At 44.7% G+C, this 21,901-nt stretch overlaps 1 protein-coding gene and 1 non-coding gene across 6 annotated transcripts in view; one reads left to right on the top strand and one right to left on the bottom strand.

The window, feature by feature from the left end:
- Positions 1 to 5,261, bottom strand: part of TSHZ2 (teashirt zinc finger homeobox 2) — a 438,694-nt gene extending 433,433 nt beyond the window's left edge. For 3 of the 5 annotated variants that reach the window (XM_066387467.1, XM_066387465.1, XM_066387463.1), the window contains exon 1: positions 4,352 to 5,008. Coding sequence is in view for 1 of the 5 variants with exons in the window: in XM_066387468.1 (XP_066243565.1) it covers positions 4,352 to 4,391 (40 nt within the window). In the remaining 4 variants the exon portion in view is untranslated. Of the gene's footprint in view, positions 1 to 4,351 lie in introns of all 5 variants that reach the window. The other 2 variants (XM_066387468.1, XM_066387466.1) reach the window with 1 other exon arrangement.
- Positions 5,262 to 20,175: 14,914 nt separating this feature from the next.
- On the top strand, positions 20,176 to 20,298 carry LOC136407418 (small nucleolar RNA SNORA40). The gene has a single exon (XR_010751952.1). It is a non-coding gene; the product is annotated as a small nucleolar RNA SNORA40 (small nucleolar RNA).
- The last annotated feature ends 1,603 nt before the right edge of the window (positions 20,299 to 21,901 follow it).

A 21,901-nucleotide genomic window follows, 5' to 3' on the forward strand; every position in this document is an offset into this window, starting at 1 on the left:
CTGATTAGGGTTAATGTATTGTGTCCTGATATGGCAGATTAAAAATGAAATCAATAAATGCCTAAAACAAATGGGCTTTTGAAATGTCCCATTCAATCTGAGTCTTTAAGGGTGAGGTGAGAGGTGGGAGAAGGAAATCAGGAGGGGACTGGGGAGAAGACCACTTAAGTAATCAATTTCCATCCAAAACACTGGGTGGAGGATGCTTTTTTTTGTTTTGTTTTAAGATACCTGTCCTTCCTTTTGTCCAGGGATCTGCCTTAAATAACCAGAAGAGCCAGAGCAGTTCACGCAGCTGAGCCCCTCTGGGGTGCGTGTGTTTGTTATTTCCAGTCATCTGTTGAAATCATACTGTTCGGGTGAGTGAAAGGGTCTATAACGTGGTATTTCCATCTCCAAGATGTGGACTTGTCTTTCTGAAGTATGTTTAAACAACTGAGCAGTCCACGGCCCCTTCTCCACCCCACCCCAAAGTCTATTCTCTTGAATCTCATCCCACTTGCCAGAAAATGAAAGGTAGACTTCACCCTGAGCGGCCTGCCCCCTCCCCTCCCTGAGCCTCCCTGGTTAATCCAGCCACTGCTGTCCTGGGGTTTTAGAGCAGACCTCTCAGGTCATCTCTCCACTCCACTGCAGTGTTCAGAATTGTCCCTGCTGAATATGTTTCCCATGTAAATAACCTGTGCTATTAAGGTGCAAATTACAACTTTTAAGTAATGATTGCTAATAGTCTAATGTTTACTGCCACACAAGGACATTCATGCAAACAAAATCTGCATTATCCATCTCCACATTAAATAAACAAAATAAATCGAGGGAGCTATTCTTTCCTGCAAGATTTTCCTCAGATCTGGATTGTCAGATAGCTTTGGAGAGTCAGCAAGAAAGAAACATTTAATCTCCTTGGGTGGGCAGGAGCAGGATCCTATCATTTATATACACATGAGATTTTCACGTGTAGATGATCCCTAAATACTTTTGCACTGTATCGCAACTGGCTAGCATTATATAAAAACAATAGTTCGGGATGGTGAAGTAAAATATGTATTACATGTGTGTGTACAGAGACCACGATAGATTGCAGAAAACAGAAGTGGTAGCATGAGTGTACAATTTAAAATTTTTAACTACTCCATATCCTGTACAATACAAACAAATCAAAATACTGTTCTGTTTTGTATTATCTTACTGCCATCTTCTCTAAAATGGATAGGGGGGCGAGATGCTAGTAGAGAATTCTGCAATATTTCCACAAACCCCTGGGGTACTGTAGGCTGCTTTCTAAACTTTTTTTTTCTTGCCCGAAGTAATAGTATGGTAGAATCGCAGAGCTTTAGAAAGCCAGGAAGAATGACATTTGGGAGGGAAATGTTCTGACTTAGCTGTTTCCTTAAAGAGAACAGCCTACCTCACATCTCTTCCGCTGAAGGGGGGAGGAATGTAACAAATAAGGACTAGAACTCCCCATCACTTATAATATCATCTTGTTCATTATACTTGGATACCATCTTTATTAGAAAGTTCTCTAATTGATTCCTTGAAACAAGGAACTTATAACTAATAATGCAAAGGAATCACATTGCCTCGAACAGTTCTTGGGAAAGAGAGTCTCAGCTCTGATTCACTCACAGGCTTTTTCTATCTTACATTATTCATTAATCAAGTTAGAAACAAGCTTTCAACATCAGTCCATGGGAGTAATTACTTACAGTTGTGCATTGTGTTTAATTTTAAGGCGTGATAAAAGTTTGGATGGCCCCAGTCCTAGAACCCACCTTTTGCATTTCCCTGGATGTTAACTGGCTAAAGAATTCCAAAGTGGATAACTTTCCTTGGGAACAACCACCTCGGCTAAACCAGAGTACAGCACCGATGACTTCAGAGGGGAGAGACACTGCATGCAAAAATATCCGCTTTACTAATATATGAGCAAATACATGCTGTAATAGGGGCCTCACTGTATATGAAGTGAATTATTCCCTCTCAGCCAGACAAGGGTTTCCACTTCCTCAGTGAAAATAATAAAAGCCATTAAAACAAACAAATAAAGACACTCGGAATATAACAGGCCAGAAAACTGAAAGTAGTCACAACTTTATAACACAGACACACACACACACACTACAGTAAATAGACAAGCCAGCACCAAGAGATATCAGCTTAATGAAAAGGATCTGATTTAAATAATGTAATACAGCATTATGTTACATACACCTGGATCCTCATTGATCAGAAAATAATTGTAATCAAAGTAGTGCAATTCTGAGCAATGCACTTTTTATAATGAGCTTACCAAAGGAGATATGTCCACTCATTCTGGTAATTTAAATTACTGCTTAGTTGTTGATGGCCTTTACCGGAACAACAACGGGGAAAAAAAGAGTAATTTTCAGGGCAGTATTACTTCTTGCTGGACTGTCGCCCAGGGTTCTCTTTTGGGACAACAATAAGGACGTTATCTCTAATAATCTAGCTACACTTAAACTTATACTGCCAGAACTAGACAGAGCAGGCTTACTCTTTCTGAGTCTAGAAGGCCAGGATGCACCCCAAAGCTGTCAGATTGCAAAGCAATCCAAGTTTTCTTAAAAAAATAAATGGGTTAATGTGGAAAGGGACAGGGGTAGGAGGGAGAAATTGTTTTCAAAAGAAGCAGAGTTATAAAAAGAAGACCTCACTGACTAGGTAAGTTCTAAATATGTATGATACTAAAAATATTTTAATTATTTTTCTCTAAGGGAAACAATTAAAAAATACACAAATCAAAGCTTTATAAATGATATTTCCGCATGCGATTTGAAGCAATCTACACAAGGTTTACGGAAGCAATTCTGCTCTCAGAAGGGAAGATAATTGTGGATATTTCAAAGCACATGGACTGCCATTCGGGCTGGAATCAGGCCACGATGGAGGATGAGCTTGGTGGTCCAGCCTGTTCAGATACAAACACCCACTTTGCCCAGATTTGTAACTAACTTTGGATTTGTTCTGAGGGTGGCTTTGCAAAAGTTTATGAAAGTGCTCCACTGAACTTCTCCCTAACGTTTCGCGCGAGTTGAAACAGAAGGATATGCAGTGATGGGTCTGCCGAAGATGAGCCTTAGCTGATACTGCCTTAAGCAGAGGGTAAAGACAGAGAGGGGGAAGAAAAACAACTTAAGCTTTCTGCTAAAGCCCTGATTCAACTAAAGGACACAAAGAAATAAGAACGCCCACATTAAAAGCCAAACAAGATAATAATTGTGCATGTCTGGCTCCGAATCTAGAGGGCAAGGCTTGCGTCACTAGCACTCTGAGTTACCATGGTGAGTGATTTATTGATATATATCAAGAATGAATAGATCAAAGGCAGCGAGATGACAGGTGATCAATCAAATGTCAAATCAAAACTAGCAATCAAGTGGAAAGCTGATTTTTCAGTGGGTGGGTCTGGCAGGAGAAAAATGAACTTTCATATTACACTTCCGAGAAACAAAACCCCAGCATACTATTAAAAAAGCAATTAAGCAACCCAAAAGAAAAAAAAATCCTTTAGAAGGTCTATTATACTGATCCATTAACCTGTTCGTCTCTTTATTTTTTTTGGAGGGGGGGAGTGAGAATTCAGATGGAATAGTTTCTACCATACAAATCAATTTACAAAGTTTGCAACTCTCTCTGGGCAAAGAAAAATCAGAGCTGCTTCAATGTTCTATGGGGCATCTCCCCCCCCACACACACACCTTTTTTTTTAAAGAGAAGGTAGTGTTGATTAGATTCCCAAATGTGGATCCTTTTAGCAAACATATTAAAAGGTCCATGCGTTTTCTAAAGTGGTTTTTTTCCACCTTGGCGATCAAAGCTAAACTCCCACTGCTTGCCCCAAAGCCAGCCTGCAGCCCGGGCTTGGGCATGGCTCACACTTCAGTGCCCCGAACCCCAGTGAGAGGAGACGCTGTCCCTTGAGGCCAGAAGCCACTGGCACTGACCACCCCGAGGGATGAAAGGGTGGAAGGACTGCTTCCCTACTCCACACCCCAAATCCTCAACCCGGCTTTGGCCCAAGCAGCAAGGAACAGACTGGGAGAAAGTTAGGGGTGGGGTAGAGGGTAGAAGAAAAAAAGTTTAAGGAGGGAAGGCTTGGTGGGATAGCTACCCCCACCCAACCAGAGCCTAGAAAGGGGAGGATTTGGGAGATCGCAGAAGGCAGAGAGGATGAGGTTATCATCAGAGCAGAGGTGACACCCGGAGCAACTGCCCCCGAAAGCTTCGGGGTGGCATCCTGGGGCACCCGGGGCAAAGAAGGCGGGTGAGGGGCTCGGCGCATAGAGCAGCCCGAGGGGCAGCCGCGAAGTGGAGCCGGTTCTCTTACCTGCCGCCCGCTTGGGTGCCTGCTGTTTCCTCCTTGGCATCGCTCAACTTCGCTCCAGTCCCACTTCTGGCGCCCCAGCCCCGAGCCGTGCGCGGGGGCCCGCGGTCTCGCTCGCCTGTCTGGGTCTCCTCCGCCTCCTGCCCGGTGGCTCCTAGGGCGTCTCTCGGCCTCTGTCCCCCTGACGATCCCCCCTGCAACTCCTCCACCACGGGCCGGAGACCCCCCTCTCTGGATGGCAGACACGGGTGGCTTGTGCCGGCTGGTTTGAAGTAGAGGTTGGCTGTGCCTTGTTTGTTTGTTTGTTTTGAATTTTTTTCCCCTCTCTTTCTCTCTCTCGTTTTGTTTTTGCTTTTTTGGATTTTTTTTTTGTTTTTGTTTTTGTTTTTGGTGACTGTTGAGACACTTGATTTCTTTATTAAACATCCAAGACCGGGTTCGGATGGAAGGGATGAGGGGCGCACACGCGCCACACGCACACGCGCGCGTAAAGATAAGGAAAAAAAAAGGCAATCCTGGGAAGGTAGTGGTTTCTTCTTCTTTTTCTTCTTCCTCCTTCTCCTCTTTCTCTCCTCCTCCTCCTCCTCCACCTCCTCCTCCACCTCCTCCTCTTCCTCCTCCTCCTGGCCGATCTCTATGGCGGATTCGTGCTGGGGGGAGAGAGAGATCACTCACTGTAGGTTTGTGGCTGCTGTCAGATCCCCGTCTGTGAGTGATATGCGAGAGGACAGGAGCGGGTTTGGGAAAGACAGAAAATCTGGAATTCACTCACTCTCACACACACACACAGACACACACACAGACACACACTCACACACGCACGCACTCTCGCTTCCTCTCACACGCACTCACACCCCCCACATATGCACACACACATACACACACACACACTCTCACACACACAAGACAGGGCGAGGCGATGCCAGCAAACATCGATCCCGCTGAACAAACTGAACATTAACAAACTCCTCCTCCTCCTCCTCTCCCCGCGACCTGATGACAGGGAGAAATTTACTCCCCAGCCGCAGAGCGCCAGGCAGAGGGAGTCTATTAAAGGGACAGTGTCCCACACGGGAGAGGGGCTGGGGGCGGGGACCTGGCATGCCACCCTGCTCCTGCTTCTCTGTGCGAACCTCTTCCCCCGCGTGAGGATGCGCCCACCAGGCGCAGGGGCACTTTGGGGGGGGGGGGGAGGAGAGAAGGCAGGGGTGTGGGAGAAAAGGGGGCATGGTGATGGCTAAACTAGAGGCTGGGAAGGGAGCTGCAGGGGGCCAGGCTAGCTCACCAGCAGGATCCATTAACAATATAAGGATAGTGAGAACTTAGATTTGCTTTGGGGAGGGGGGAGGACACTTTATCCAGTGAAGACCTCCATCCTCTAAGTCTCTTAATCTGACCACAAAGATGTCCTCCCCACCCCCTGAAGTTTAATAATGCCCCTGTCCCTCCCACCTTCTTGCTAATCAGTGGATGGTCATAAAAACAAAAATCTCCCATCAGCCTCCTTGAGAGTTTAATCACATATTCTTCTCTTTGTTTTGTTTAAATGGTATTTATTGAGCACCTACTATGTGCCTGTTCCAGACTTACAGAAGCCATAGAGAAAGGGAAAGTCCTATCACTGTTTATATTTTAGTGGGGGAGCAGACTAGCCATCCTTAGATATCCAGTCATTGCTTAAATGTCATTTTCTCCCAGAGGCCTACCCTACTTAATGTTTCTCCCTCTCTCTCTCTTTCTCACACACACACACCCCATGTCTTTTCTCCATTTTTTCCTTTCTGTTTACTGTCATATTCCCAATGACGGCAAAGATCAAGACATAGAGTAAGTGCCCAATAAGGTATTTGTTGAATGAATGAAAAGCAAACAAATAAACCAGATAATTGATCCTTTCTGAGGATCAGCTCCATGAAGATGTTGAAATCAGGTTCTATGACAGGGTCTGAAGCTACAGACTCAATGCAGATGTCCTTCAAGTCGAGAGAGACTTGAGCCAACATGTGGTTATTGAGCCCTGCTCTGAGCCAGGCACTTTCAAGGTGCTGGGGACATGTCTGGACCTCCTAGACCCTGCCCTCAAGAAACTCTCGTTCCAATGGGAGAATCTAACAATTAAAGGGGCAAGCGATGCGATGCGATGCGTGCTGGGACAGGAGGTGTAATTAGGAGAGGTAATTAACCTGGACTTGGAGGAAGGGAGAATGATTTCCAGGCAGGGCTTCCTGGGGAGTTAAGTCAAAACTAAGTCCTAAATATGGAGGTATTAAACAAAAAGGGGGCTCAAATAGAGATGCCCTTCAAGTAAAAAGGCAGCCTAAGTCAGGCTTTCCGCTTCCTGCCTTAAAATTCCCAGAGGCACTTGTTAAGATGCTCATTCCTAGGCTTTACCCTAGCAAAGAATGTTCTAACTCTGGCACTATTGACATTTTGGGCCATAATTTTTTGCTGGGGGCTGTTCGGTGCAGGGTGCGATGTTCAGCAGGCCTCTTCCCACTAGGTGCCAGACCCTTTCACCCCAGCATGTAGACCAAGGTTGTCTCCATGTATTGCCCAGCGTCCCCTTTGGTGCGAAACTGCCCCTAGATGAGCACTATTGCTCTGCCTTCTAAATCGGAAACTCCTGGATGCGGACTTAGGAATCTGAGTTCTGAACAAGCAGTCCCCGCCCTCACAGGTGAATCTTCTGCTCACTCCAGTTTGAGAACTTCTGCTAAAAAAGCCTTTGTTCTTTTAGAATCAGACACACCCAACACCGTAACTGTAAAGTCAACTCAGGCTTAAATATTAATATAATTTAGGAGTTCAAAGGGTGACATTGTCACTGTGGTCACTGTTATGGGGTTTCACCTGTAGCTGCTCCTCACTACCCACCCCACCATGTACCCGCTGGAACTGAGGCCTGACCAGGGTGATCTGCAACCCCTCCCACCTACAAACCACCCACCTGCCACCTTCGCCCTCACTCAAGGGGAATACCAAGCGTGACTAGTTCCACAAATATTTTTCTTGACCATTCTTAGAGAATATAGGAAAGATAACTTTCCCATCCTACTAGTCAGCCACGTGTTATTGTCACTGTTTGCAAAGTGCTGTTTGATCATTTTGGGCCTCCCTATATGGGAAGCAAGTACCCACTTCTCATTCTCATGTATGGGGTACGTTGTTAACTCACCTACCCTCCATCACCCACGCAGCCTCCACCCAAGACCAACTCCACCCAATCTCAGCCCAGTCCTTAAGCAACTGAGGCAGACAAAAACCTGACTTCATAGTTGACAGTGTTGGCAAAGGGTATTAACCCTCATTAATTCTAATTATCCAATATACCTTTACAGGGCACTGTGCTAGGGGCTACAGCTTAGTGAATAAAACCCCACAGTCCTGCCCTCAAGAAACCACAGTTACAGGATAGGGAAATACAGACTTAGCCTGAACCCAAAGAAGACAGACTGCAGTCAGGTCACGGTGAACCCTCCCCATGCTTGAGGAGCCCCAGGCCTGTTGATCTGGTGTTTATATTACATTCAACCATTTAACAAACATCTTCCATGTTAGTTAAGTGCCAGGCATTGCCTCAAGCACAGGAGATGCTGAAATATGTCAGATGGGATCCTTGCCTTCAAAAAGCTTCTGTTAAATTGATATCTGAAGGACTGAGAACAGGGAAAGAAGGGTTTTGGGAGCTGGACCCAGTCTTGGACAGAATCAGGGCAGGAATCGACGGGAATAACTGACTCCAGGCTAGAGAATTTCTCCTAGCCTCCCTCCAAGATTATCCTCCAAATTTTTACCTTTAATCTCTCTGCTTTCTCAATAGCTGGTTATATAATGGGGTGGGGGACTTATATCTCTCCTAAACCCATCTTTCAGCTGGCTACGAGCACATTCTTGGACCCACACCTCTGGAGTGTTCTTTCATTAATTTGCATTATTTTCCTACTGCTACAAGTGTAGGATACGTAGCTTGGTGATCAACAACGAAGGTTTTGGCTACACCAGTGGGAAGCATAACACAATGGCACCCAGATGTTGTTCAGTGGTGTAGATATGACACTGAAAAACACTGAACGACTTAGTGAAAAGGTTATTCCCTTTCAATCTGAGAAAGTCTCAGTTTGGTGCTAGTGTGTCTGTTATGCTTAAAATTGAATTACTAACTTTTATTTTCCAACCAAGAAGGCCACAGATCTCAGGCTTAGAAGTTGAGGAAGGAACAAGAGGACCTGCCTAGACTTTAAAAATGGTTTGTTTTTATTGAATTCACTTTAAAGTTACCTCTATCTTAGCAAAAGATACTGCTATCCACTTATGACAGCAGTCTAAGGTCTGATATAATTTAAAGGTTTTAAAAATAAATATAGCTAAGGGATGATAGAGAATAAATAACGTTTCAGGTGGGATGTGGAGATGGTGAAATGTGAGAACGGTGATACAGACAGGCCTGGCTAGAATTGGCTAAATCTGTTGCTCAACCACGGACTCTAGCACTTTTCAAAACTTCTTCCAGGAGTCGGTGGCTCGGAATAAGGCTGTGCGTGCGTGGGTCTTCAGGGCACTCCGCATCCTGTGGATCCAACACTCACACTCTGGGATGTGTAAAGGCATGAATGGATGGGAATGACTCAACTGGATCTTGCAGAACACTTATTCCCACACTGGCTCAGCATCAGAATCACCTGGGGATTTCTTTTTTTTTTTTTTTTTAAATAAAGAGGCACAGGCCCCACCCCAGAATTACTAAATTAGATCCCAGGGTGGAGCCAGAAAATCTGAAATTTTAAAAGTTCCCAGGTGATTCTGCTAAGATGCCAGGCGAGGCACAGGAGCTTTCCTCATGCAGAAGCTGAATTTGTAACACGTGAATCAAGGCAGTAGTTCTTGCGTGCGAGGAGCCCGGGCCGCTGCTGTATTTGCGCAGTATGCTTGAGAAGCCTCTGACTGCCCCATTAAAGCACACACCTATCAGACTGAATTTTTTTTTTTGCTAAGTTTGCCTATCTTACCATTGGTCTCTAACTCAGTGCAATTAAAATATTGGCCAAGTGTCTACTTTGTGCTAGCCACTGCCCTTACTGCTGGCACTGGGGCCACCTGTGAGATTCCTGAGCAGAGGGGCATGTCTCAGTTACCGGAATGCCTCCTATATAACAGAGGGTGCAGGGTTTTGCATTTTCTTTTTCCTCCAGAAATACTCCTCCCCCAGATGTTTTTCCTCCTCACTCTGCACTCAAATGTCCTCTCCTTCTGCCTAGGCTGTCTGCTCCATTGTCCCTCCCAGCCTTCATGACAGTTACAATCACCTGTATCTTTTTCATGTCTTTGCCATTTTATTATGTCTCTCCTAATTAAAATGTAACTTTTATTTACCTCTGGAGCCCCAACTCTGTGAAGTACAGCAGACTCTGGAATAATGCTGTTTGTTTGGCCTTTTGTTCAATGTTGTTTCGTTATGACGTAAATGGGGAAAAAATGGATTGTGGCCAGGGCCATGGTGGGCGTGGAGTCTGCATGTTCTCCCCATGTCTGTGTGGGTGATCTCTGGGTCCTCCGGTCGCCTCCCACACCCCAGGGTGTGCATGGGAGGCGAAGGGCCTGAGTATCGGTGGGTGGGTGTGAGTGCGCCCTGCAATGGAAGGCAGCTTGTCCAGGGTGGGCTCCTCCCAGAACCCTGAGCTGCTGGAAGAAGCCTCTACCACCCAGAACGAGAATCGCCGGATTGGAAAACAATCTTACTTGTCTTTTATTAATCTTTTAAAAATGTTTTAGTCTTTATTTAGAAGTTTGATGATGTTTTTGTAACCAGAAATATGCCATAGGAACCAAACTCTTGATTCTATCTATTAGCCTATAAGAAAATTAGTTCCATTATACAACAGTTTGCTTGAAGTTGCAGCTTCTAAAACCTATCACCAATGTTAAGTGAGGACTTACTGCGTTGGTTCTCAATGAAAGTTTGTGGAGTGACTGAATACCAAGCTGAGCATACTGGCAAGAAAGAGTGTACTTTAAAAATATCTCAGGTCTGCCATAGGCTTCATTAGATATGGGTAAATAGCATTTCAACCTGTGTGCCCCTTTCCCATTGATGCAATCTTCCCATCTCTCCCTTTTCTTCTTTCCTCTCTCTTGTCTATTTCCTCCTTCAAATCCTCCCTTAAACACTGCCTCTTTCAGGAAGGCGTCCTGGGTGGATCCCATGTGATTCAGTCTTCAGTCGTCCATATCTTCTCAAAACAAAAAGACTCATTGTAGAGTATGATTCCATATATACCAGTGTACAAGCAGACAGAAAGAACCTATGCTTGGATAATAAGGCGCTGGTTACCTTAGAAGGTGTGTCTGAGGCTACTGGGGGCCTGGCCTGGTATTGTCCTTAACTGCGTGCTGTGTGTTCTGTCTGTGAAAATGAATTCAGCAGCATGCCTATGATTTGTGTACTTTTCTTTACGGACATAAGGCTTTAATTTTAAAAAGCAGTGTTCTCGAACTTAGCTACATAGCATAATCAACCAGGGTGACTTAAAAATCCCAATGCCCAGACCTGACCTGTGGTGGCACAGTGGATAAAGGTTTCGACCTGGAACGCTGAGGTTGCCGGTTCGAAATCCTGGGCTTGCCTGGTCAAGGCACATATGGGAGCTGATGCTTCCTGCTCCTCCCCACCCCTTCTCTTTCTCTCTCTCTCTCTCTCTCTCTCTCTCTCTCTCTCTCTCTCCCTCCCTCCCTCCCTCCTCTCTCCTCTCTAAAATGAATAAAGAAATAAAAAATAATTTAAAAATAATCCCAATGTCCAGTCTTACCCAGACTCATTACAGCAGTCTGTGGGGGCGGGAACTAGCTACCAATATTTTTTCAAGTCCCCAGATGATTCCAATATGTGGCCAAGTTTGAGAGCCAGTGTACCAGGCACTTTTGTCCTTGAAGATATAATTCATTCCATTCCTCTAATGCCATTTAACTCGTTCAGGATATCCCTCTTCCCAGTAACTCTTTTGTGAAAACTTGAAGGTAGCAATCTGGTTATTTCCTCCCCTTTCAAGATATCTGATAGAGCATCATGTTGGTGGGAAGAAGCAGATAAGAGGAAATCCCAGATGGATCCTGGAGATTGATAGAAAGAAAATAAGGAGGGTGTTGGGATACAGAGTAGGGCGGAGACAGGGCTGATTTTGGGTGGAGGTCATCAAAAGCTTTTCTGAGAAGGTAACATTTAAACTGAGATCTGGAAGGCATGAAGCAGCCAACCAGGAGCCCAGGCCTGAAACTGAAAGACTTCTGTGCTTCTGGAACATAGAGGATACAGCTGTCAGGGCCCGTGTGTAAGGAGCCAGCCAGCCAGGGAGAGGGGAGCAGAAAGTCACAGGAACGAAGGTTGGGGCTAGATTACAGGTGACGTCATCAGTCATAATACTGAGTTTACATTTCATTCTTTCTGCTGTTGATATTTACATCCTGAAAATACATTGTCTATTTGAGCGGGTTTGCTCAACCAACACAGAAGAGAATGTCTTGGTGGGCATTTGCTCTCTGAAAACCGTTAAGGTGAATGACAGTCAAGTCTGGGGATGTTTGGACGTGGGCAAGTTTGCTTCTAAAAATAACTGCTCCAGGAGTTGTTGGGCTCTTTTTTAAAAACTATTTTGATTTGCCTAGGTGTAGAATTTTGCAACAGCAATTAAGCAATATATATTTTTTAAATGGGACAATTGCTGAGTGGGCAGGCTGGGGATGTGGGAGCTGTTCGATTTAACATACATCACATTTCCCCCTTGGAGTTGATTACTTGCCGTTGCTGCCAGTGTTTTGCTGCTGCTGAAGAATCCAGACCAAGTTGCTGGCCCAGTAATCCATTGCTCAACTTCATTAACCACAGGAAGACATTAAGTGAATGTAAGGACCGGAACAGCCTGGGAACCATGTGACGAACAGCCTTTAAGTTCTGGTCTCTGGTATATTTTATGCCACCTTGACTGTGCATCAACTCGCTGTCCTGGACTCATTAGATCTGTGTGCCCACAGGTGCCCCTCAACTTTCAGAAGCAAATAGAGAATGATATAATTCGCTCTGAGAACACCTTTCTGTCTTATCCGGAGCATGTCTTATCTATTATGATTAGGCATTAAGCGTCCTATTGTCCTGAAAATTTCATGAGATTCTACCCCTGCTTGCTAGGATTATGTCAAAGTGACTTGTCCGGGATGCTGTTCTCACCCATCAATACAACTTGTCTTTTCTCCTTAACTGTTGCTGGGAAGGCCAATGTGACTAAGGAACCCACAGGCTGAAAATGGCTGAACAGTCTGAGACTGTTGCAAATCCTCTTTTGTGTGTTTTGCTTTTGGGTCCCCAAGATAAAGATTTGAGAGTGAGTAGTCCATTTGGGAGATGTCCCTAGATGACTCCAATAAAGAAGAAAGTGACTAAGGGAAGGGGAGGCTGCCAATACCAGTGTGTTATCAAGCAGGCTATGACAGTGGGGAATGCTGGGAGTCAGTGAAGGTGATGTACTTCCGAGATATTTCTTTAGTGGTGAGAGAGCTGAGGTATTTATGCACCATCTCCTGCCAGTCATGGGATGGGGGCCACTCCCTGCAGGCCAAGAACCAGGTGCTGACAGTTAAATTGGGGTGTAAAGAGTGGGCAGGGCCCCAGGCAAAGTCTGCTAGATTGAAATCCCACAAACTGTGAGCTTCACAAGGGTAAAGACTAAGACGTGCTCACTGCGGTGTGTCCACTTGTTACCCTAGTGACAGGCACGCCGCAGACCTCCAATAACCACCTACTGAATGAACCCGTGTGTTCGGAAGCTCCACGCCATGCCTCTTTTAGCTGCTGTCTTTGTTGGTAATCATAAATTTAGCACTTGCTTGCAAGTCTTTCTTTATTCACTGATTTTGTCCGTCTCTCTCTCCACAAGTGTGCTCACTTGTGTTTAGGGGGTTCTCTCCTCTTCCCCATTACATCTCTGGTAGGGACACAGAGCAGAGTTATCATTATTATCAGAGTTTGAGCTTTTAGCAAAATGAAAGACATGTGATATGACACTGATGACTGTGTCTGCAAGCATAAGGCGGGTGCAGAATATGTGAAGTTACGATTGTCCCAGAAAACTTGGGTCACAGCTGCACGGTGTGTGGACCAGGCAGGCACCGGCGAAGAAAGGTTAGTGTAAGTTTGGAATCAGCTAGTACTTTCATTGTTTACTAAGACTATGACCTTGGGCAAGTTGTTCAACCTTTCTGTGATATGGGGATAATGACATCACTAGTTCCATGGGGGGCAGAGAGATGATTGTATGAACTAATGTAAAATAGTACAACACCTGACACATAGAAAGCACTCCCCCCCACGTTTAGCTTTTTCATGATTTGATAAGCATTTGTTGATTGACTATGGTTAACAAAGTGCTTTCAGCTATGCTGAGTTCCAATCTAATCCATACTGTGGGATAAAACTGACATCAATCGGCTCAGTCCTCTATGTGCAAGGGCGCTGACCCACAGAAGCTGATGAGGGACACCTGGAGCCCCGTGCAGGCGTCATGAAGCCAGCAGAGCACAGGTCCAAGCCCCTGGTGTTGGCAATTTCCCACCAGCACCCTCACCTCTCCACGGACAAACCCTCTTTCCCCACCAACGTTCCTGAAGCACCTGTTCCGTGCTGGGCATCGGGCTGGGTGCTGGGAAGGAGCAGCAGGGACAAAGCATCTGCCTGGCTCTCAAGGAACTTAGAAATCTAGGGGAAGACAGGGAAGTTATAGTGACAACGACAACAGCAGCTAGCATTTATGAAGTACTTGATGCCAAACACTTTTAAAGTATGAACTCATTAACTTTAAACCAATAAGGTAAGGTCAAGTGCTTTATCGTGTGTGCCCATTTTACATATTAGAAAACTGAGGCACAGAGAGGTTAGGCAAGTTGCCCAACGTTACGGAGATGGCCAATGGGGAAGCCCAGATTCAGGCCGACCTCTCCGCCTGCGGTTCCTGTTCCCGGCCAGCATGCATCACTCCGTGTCAGTCATGCTGCAGCCCCAGCGGCTCTCCGAGCACACTGCCTGGGTACAGCTTTGCTTTTCCCTGTTCACACCCGCAGCTTTGGAATGCTTCACCTTTAGCCTGCATGTTCTCACCAACAAGTTAATACAGATTCCTGGGTCCCGTCCAGAGAGATCCCGGTTTAGTTGATCTGGGGTGGGGACCGAGACTGTGTATTTCTAACAACCTTCTAGAGGACACTGATGTTGCCTGTCCACAGACCACACTTGTGTGGCTTGGGTTCCAACAGGGGTGTATTTCCTCCCAAGGGACACTTGACAATGTGGCAGGAGACGGTTTTGACTGTCACAGCTCAAGGTGTGCCACTGGCACCTAGCGGGTAGGGACCAGGGCCACTGCCAAACATCCAGTGCATGGGAAGGGCCCCTGCAAACAGGATGGCCCAGCCCCGACTGTCAGCAGGCCGAGGCTGGGAACCGGGCTGGGGGTGAGCACGGCCTCGTGAACGTTACCATAGGGAGTCGTCTGAGGATCTTGCCCCAGACGGGGATTCTGATCAAGGAAGTCCAGAGTCCTCCCCGAGACACTGCCTTTCTAACAAGCTCCAACAGCTGCTGCTGCTGCTTTGCACCCAGGGAGCACACTCCAAGTAGCAAAAGCTAGACTCGACCTTGCCTAGGCACAAGTCTGGATTCAAGGCTTAGGACATAGCACCTAAGCCATCCAACCCAAACACTACCCTGCATAAGTTCAGAACAAGAGTAACTCTGAGTTTAAATAACCCTCTTTCCACTCCCCTGGTGGCCAGTTTGCCCTTAAAGAAGCACACAGAGGCAGAGGGGCTTGGAGGAAGGAAGCCTTCGGTTCTCTTCCAGAAGCAGAGAGGGGCCGATTTACAACGAGGGAGGGAGGACGGAGCTTGGTCTGAACTGCCTGCTTCAGTCCCGAAAGATCAAGTCGAGTCTATTGTTGCCTGGAATCGTGGCTTCTTTCCAAGAGCTGCACGGTGACGACGGGGCTTGCATCTGCCTGACTTTCAGGTTTGCGAACGCGAGATGAAAAAGTGGCTGTTTTTAAAATGGTTGCTCTCTGGGGAGAGGGATATGGGAGAAAATGGACTCTGCGTCCAGCCCTCCAGAGATGGCACCCCAGCCCCTGTGATAAATGGCAACATTAACAAGGTTTGGTTGAGAGGGGACCTACAGATTTATGACTTCCTGTCTCCGCCAGCAGATGTCATTATGGCTGACAGAACAGAAGGCCTTTCAAGAGCTAGCTGGGGTGGAGCTAAAAAGACAGAAAAAATAAAAATAAAATAAAAGGCAGAAGCCAAAACTAGTGTTTGCTCAGTGGTGCTGTTGTGGATCCTGTCATTTTGGGGACACCGGGAAGTTTTACATTGAACCCAACGTCTTGTAATATCTCTGAGGTCCAGCTTTGAAGATTTAGGCAGAAACTCTCAAAGGGACAAACATATTAGCTTCACTCAAATAAGAAATAAAAAAACCCTGCAGGGTTTTGTTCCTTGCAATTTGTCCCCTTAAAAGTTCTCCAGGTCAAAGCGAACACTGCACTGAATGAACATATATTTTACCCAGGAATATCATTTTGACGGGTGTTTAAACATACTCATTTTACAAATTCAGCAGCCCATTCTGAAACCCTTTTGGTATACATATTTATTTTCCCACTTAAAAATTGTTTCATAGGATGTCATTGGTATCTTATGTACCAGAATATTTTGCTGCATTGAAAAATGATATAAATTTGGCATTCATCATTGGATGCCAAACCCATATTAATAAGTACAACTGCTAACACATACTTAATGCTAATTACAGGTCACACTTCCACATTTCCTCTTCCTAATCCTTGCCTGAAGATTTACCTTCAGCAGGTAAAGGAAGTGATCTTTTTTTTCCTAGTTGACTCTCTTTTCTAATGAACACTTGAGTGTGTTCTTTGGGCTCAGGTAATCAGTGCCCCAAACTGCAACCCGGGAGGAGTAACTGGTGACAGATGCTGACATGTCTTTAGTCCGTCATCAGCAAATCCTCCCCTCTCATGGCTGCATGGCCAGTGTGCCTTGTCAGAAATTAAGATTCCTCAAGGACTTCATGGAGGACAGCTCCAGGGTTTCCTTTGCCCCTAGTGTCTATTTTTATTTTATTTTATTGATTTTAATTTATTGTGTCTACAGAGATTCTAGAGTCCCCCCGAATGCATACCCCCTGCCCCTGGTGTCTTAAAAACCAAAACTAATTTTAAGCAAAAACTTGATCGAGAAAGCTTTCTTCTATAATTAATCAATAGCTATGGTGTTATTATGCATATGTTGTAGTGAATGTCTCATTTCTGAAATAACACTATAGGTATGAAAACAGCCCCCGCCCCCTTGTCACTTTTGAACCACTTTGGAGTAGCAGTTTGGTGATGTGCTTAGTCAACTGGGTTTTGGAGGCTCAGTCTCTGAATTCTTTTCCTGGCTCTTCCACTCACTACATGTATTATTCTGAACAAGTTACTTAAGCTGTTTTCTCACCTGTAAAAGGTGGAAAATAATAGCACCATTCACTTAGCATTTTTAAAAAATAAGGATCGAATGCAATGTTCCTGAAGTGATTAGCCAAGTGCCTGGCACAGAGCTCAATAAATTAGCTATTGTTATAATGATTAATGTTAAAATATCTTCCCTTTTTACAATTATTTCACAGGTAGACATGCAGAGACACAGACTGATTCCTTGGCCACCCAGAAAATAAATCCAATAATAATAATAACATTAATTGTAGCTGTCATATATTGAAAGCATTTCGCGTGCCAGACACTGTGCCAAATGCTTTCCATGCATAAATCTACTCAGTTTAATCCGTACAATGACTTTAAGAGGCCAGGTATTCTAACTCCCATTTTACATATAAGGAAATGCAGATTGGATGGTGTAAGCCAGTGTAAGCCTGTGGTGTGTCTCAGAATCACATGGAGACCTTGTTAAAACAGAATGCCGAGTCCCTTCCCAGAGTCTCTGATTCAGTAGGTCTGGGGTGGGGACCCAAATTTTCATTTTACTAAGTTCCATGGCGATGCTGCTGCTGATCTGGGGACCACATTTAAGAACCACTCCTTTCAGTAATAAGTAAGTAGCACAGTGAGTTTTCAATTTCAAAATATGAATACATTTTTTTAATGTACTTTTAACACATACCTATGTTCCTTCAAATTTCCTGTCATCAAAGTTTTGAATAAGTAGTTGGTGGTTAAAGTCACAGAGAACTACGGTTTGGAGAGCTACTTGTTTGAATTAAATACCCTGTCCCACGATGCTCTTCATGGTACGAAACAGTTCAGGACTCCTCAGATAGTCAGGATTTCACAAACATTTTCAGAAGGAGCACCAAGTACTTATATCATCCCCGCTGTTGAGATCATCAACAGTCTTGCTGGGGTGAAGGAGAGTGCGAGGGGTGTGACCAACCCCAGCTGGAGAATTCATTAGAGGTTTTAGGATGGAGTCCAGCTGAACAGACCACACCTGGGTCCCATCTGTGCCTGAGAGGCACAGTGTCGCCTCGGTCTCCAACACAGTCCATCTGGACATTCAAGGGCTCTGGAGATAGATGTCTTCATTGACTGTCTAAGATCTAGACTTTTCCACTGCCCACGTGAGCCTCTTGCAACCAGTCAGCCCAAGAAACCATTGGTGCAAGCTCTACTCTGGAATAAGAAGAAGGTGTGCTAGGTCCACATTGTAAGTTTTGGGAATTTTGAAGACAGACCTCCAAAAGACCTGGTGAAGATGGGGATGGAGACAGAGGATGTAGAAACAGAGTCAAGATAAAGTCCAAGTTCCTTAGTAGGTAAAGTAATACAGTCCAGGGTCATTGATATCTTCCTCATTCAGTTGCACATGAAAATAACTGGAATTCAAATACATAGGCAAGATTCTATCAAGAAATGTAAACGCTCAGGGGCTTGAAAAGAGTAGATGAACTGAAGAAAACAAGTGGTACTACTGACAGAGGCAGAAGCTGGCTGGTGGATGATTAGAAATTTCTATTATACTATGGCAGGATGAAGGAAGAGATCCCACATTGCACTGGGGGTCGGGAGCCTGGGATTTCACCGCTCTCCGTAGAGACTGGGCCAGCAGATCTTTGAGGACCATTTCTGTTCGGACATAGGAAGATGATATTTATTCATACATTTACTCACTCATTCATTCAACAAATATTTGCTGAGCACATATTATCAACCACTGTTAGTGGCAGAGGAGCTTATTCTCTAACGAGCAGAGCAAGACAAAATAGAAAAGAAATAATATTCTCGTACATTGGGATGCAAAAAGTGTCATGGAGAAAACTAAAGAAGGAAAGTAAATGTGGGTTGCCAGGAGGTGTGGTTGAAAGATGATCTGTTTCCATTCCCAATAATAAGTAACCTTTGGTTGCAAGGATAGAAAATTAAGTTAAACTGGCCTAGGACACAGCAAAAGTTTCAGCTGCATGTAACTCAGAGGTCCAGGAGTAACTGGTTGTTCTTCCCAGTATTTACTCCATTCATCCTTTAGGACATAACCCAGATTTCCATTTAAGTATCTAACTCTTCCCTATTTGATTTGTATATTTCCCAGTAACCAGATTTCTCCCATTCCCACAAGCACCAGAGCAAAAGCCAATCAGCACGTTCCATTTCTTCCTCATCATGATGATTGACAGGGAAAGGGCCCAATGAAGCTGAATCTCAAAAATCCTGCTTGAGATCTTTCATTTTACTGAACCAGGAGGGGAGAATTGTCACTAACAGCTATCTCATAACTATGAGGAGGACTGACTTAGAATGAAGTACAGGAGAGGTGAAAAAAAAAAGACCCCAAAACTAGGCTCTTGATAACATGATCCTTCCACTGGATAAACATAATATTCTTGCTTTTTTTTAATCAAGTGAGAGGCAGGGAGGTGGAGAGACAGACTCCTGTATGCGCCCTGATGCAGAACCACCTGGCAACCCCAGTCTGGGGCTAATGTTCTGCCCATCTGGGGCCACCGCTCCACTGCTTGGCAACTGAGCTATTTTAGGGCGTGAGGGGAGGCCATGGAGTCATCCTCAGCACCCTGGGCCAACTTGCTTATTCTACCATGGTTATAGGAGGAGAAGGAAGGGAGAGAGGTGGAGAAGCAGATGATCGTGTCTCCTGTGTGCCCTAACCAGTAATCAAACCCAGGACTTCCACAAGCCAGGCCTATGCTCTACCGCTGAGCCAACTGGCAAGGGCCGATAAACACACACTTGAGTGAAGTTTCCCTATGTCTAGACTTAGAGTTAAAAGAGTTAAAAACAATCCCCTTTATGGCTCAGAACCATTGGAGTTGAGTTTTTCTATTATTTTTAATAATTTTAAATAAAACAGAATTAAATAAATTAAATAAAAATCAATAAAAATAGAAAGGGTCATTGAGATAAAAAATGTAGTTCAGAAATGGCTGCATCCAGGTGGCTCATCAATAGCTTCACAAATCGCTCTTCAAATCTCCCCAGTTTTCCCTCTGTGCGGGCTTCCCTCTCAGCCCAGCCCTTTGCCGACTGACCACCAGCAGCCCAGGTCAGTATTCTAGTTCCTGTTAGCACCTGCAAACCTTGAACTCATCAGGTTGTGTGAGCTTGGGGCTGGTGCCCGTCTCTGGACCAGCTGCTCGGGTCAGGGAGATGGAACACGGCTGTTTCTGGGAGGAAAGCTCTCTCCCTGGGCCTGGGCTGCCACCTGCCTCACTACAGTCACGTTGTTTGAGAGAGCTGCTTCTTCAAAGAAAAATTAAGGAGTTAATTAGCACTTGTGTTTATTTTTGTTTAATTTGTGGGCAAAGTCTACATACAGGTGCGAAAAATCCTCTTTCGCATCCTAGAACTCATCATCTCGTATGAGTTTTGACACACATAAGAAGGAACATGATAAAAGACAATTAAGGAGTTGTTACCAGAAGGATGGGGTATGGATGCTGGACAATCGGAAACCCTACAAGTTCACTATAATATCTGACTTTCTATTTTTGTGTCTCACTTTCCCTATCTGTAAAATGAAGAGGTTGAGATAAAGTAGAAACACACTTTATACTTTTATGTCCCTTCTGCTCTGCTTAAATTATTTTATTTTATATTTTATTTTATTTTACCGAGAGAGGAAGGGGAAAGAGAGAGAGAATCAATTTGTTGTTCCACCCATTCATGCATTCATTGGTTTACTCCCCTATGTGCACTGACTGGGGATCAAAACTGCAACCCTGGCGTATCAGGATGACACTCTAACCAACTGAGCCACCCGGCCGGGGCCTGAAATGTTGATGTGACACCTGGAGCTGGGGTAAAAAATTTGCAATCATGGGGTGACACACGTAAAGAGTCAGCAAGCTGGTCATGGTGGTGCAGGAAGGACAGTCACAGCCCGAGGCCATGAAGGTTTCCATAATCCTGGGGCCTCTTTATCAAAGCTAGACTCACAGGCATCCAGACTTATTGTTGGTGAGATCATTCAAATCTTCATTGTTTAAGCCAAAGTGAAAAGTTTCTGTTACTTGCAGTTAAAAGCATTCCTAACAGATACAGTCAGATCCAGCCGAGGTTCCCCAAGCAGCTTATCATATAAAGATGTCCTGAGAATAATTGTGTCACAAGTGTCCTGATGGGCAAGTACAGGAACATCTACCAGGGGGACATAATCATTTAAAGAAAATGCATTTAACAACCAATAACATTTTTCTACCATGTTTGAGAATTAGATCAGAGGTTGGCAGAATTTTTTCTTAAAGAACCACACAGTAAATATTTCCACTTTGCTGGCCATATTGGCCACAGTTACAGGTGCCCTCTGCTGTTCTATGCAAAAGAAGCCATAAACAATATGTAAATGAGTGGGCGTGGCTGTGTTCCAATAAAATGTCATGTATAAAAACAGACAGCTGGCTAGATTGGACCATGGGCCATATAGTTCACTGACTCTTGAATTAGATACATATATAAGTGCAATAAAAACAGGCAATTAAAAACAGGTTGTAACATACTTGTTAAAATATGGCAAACTTAAAATTCTGCTTTACCAATTTCCCAATGCCAACTCATTAAACTCACACATTCTGTGACTCAGAGATTTCACTATCGTGCCTTCCTGTTCTCCCACAGAAGTGAGTTGAGGGGTGGGTCAGCTGGTGAGCTGCCCAGGGTACCAACCTCTAACGAGCTTAGAAACACTAACAGAAGAAGTTGGTAGAATATACACTTGCCCTTCTCTGATGAAAAATTAGACCTCTGTAAAGTGAAACAGGCAAAGATATACAACATAATATTTGTTAGCACTGGAATATTTTTGCTGACGATTTTTGTGACTAACATGCACGGCATTTGTAGTCAGCTCAGAGATGGCAGTTGTGGTTAGCAGAAATTCCAGAACCACATAATGTGTAGTGTGCTATGATTTACAAGGGATGTGATTTATACTGTGAATATTAAACCTTCTCATATACCTCCCAAGAAGTTGCTTGGTTCAAAAAAGTCACAAAAG

The sequence above is a fragment of the Saccopteryx leptura genome, chromosome 5 (assembly GCF_036850995.1).
Source record: "Saccopteryx leptura isolate mSacLep1 chromosome 5, mSacLep1_pri_phased_curated, whole genome shotgun sequence".
Lineage (NCBI taxonomy): Eukaryota > Metazoa > Chordata > Mammalia > Chiroptera > Emballonuridae > Saccopteryx > Saccopteryx leptura.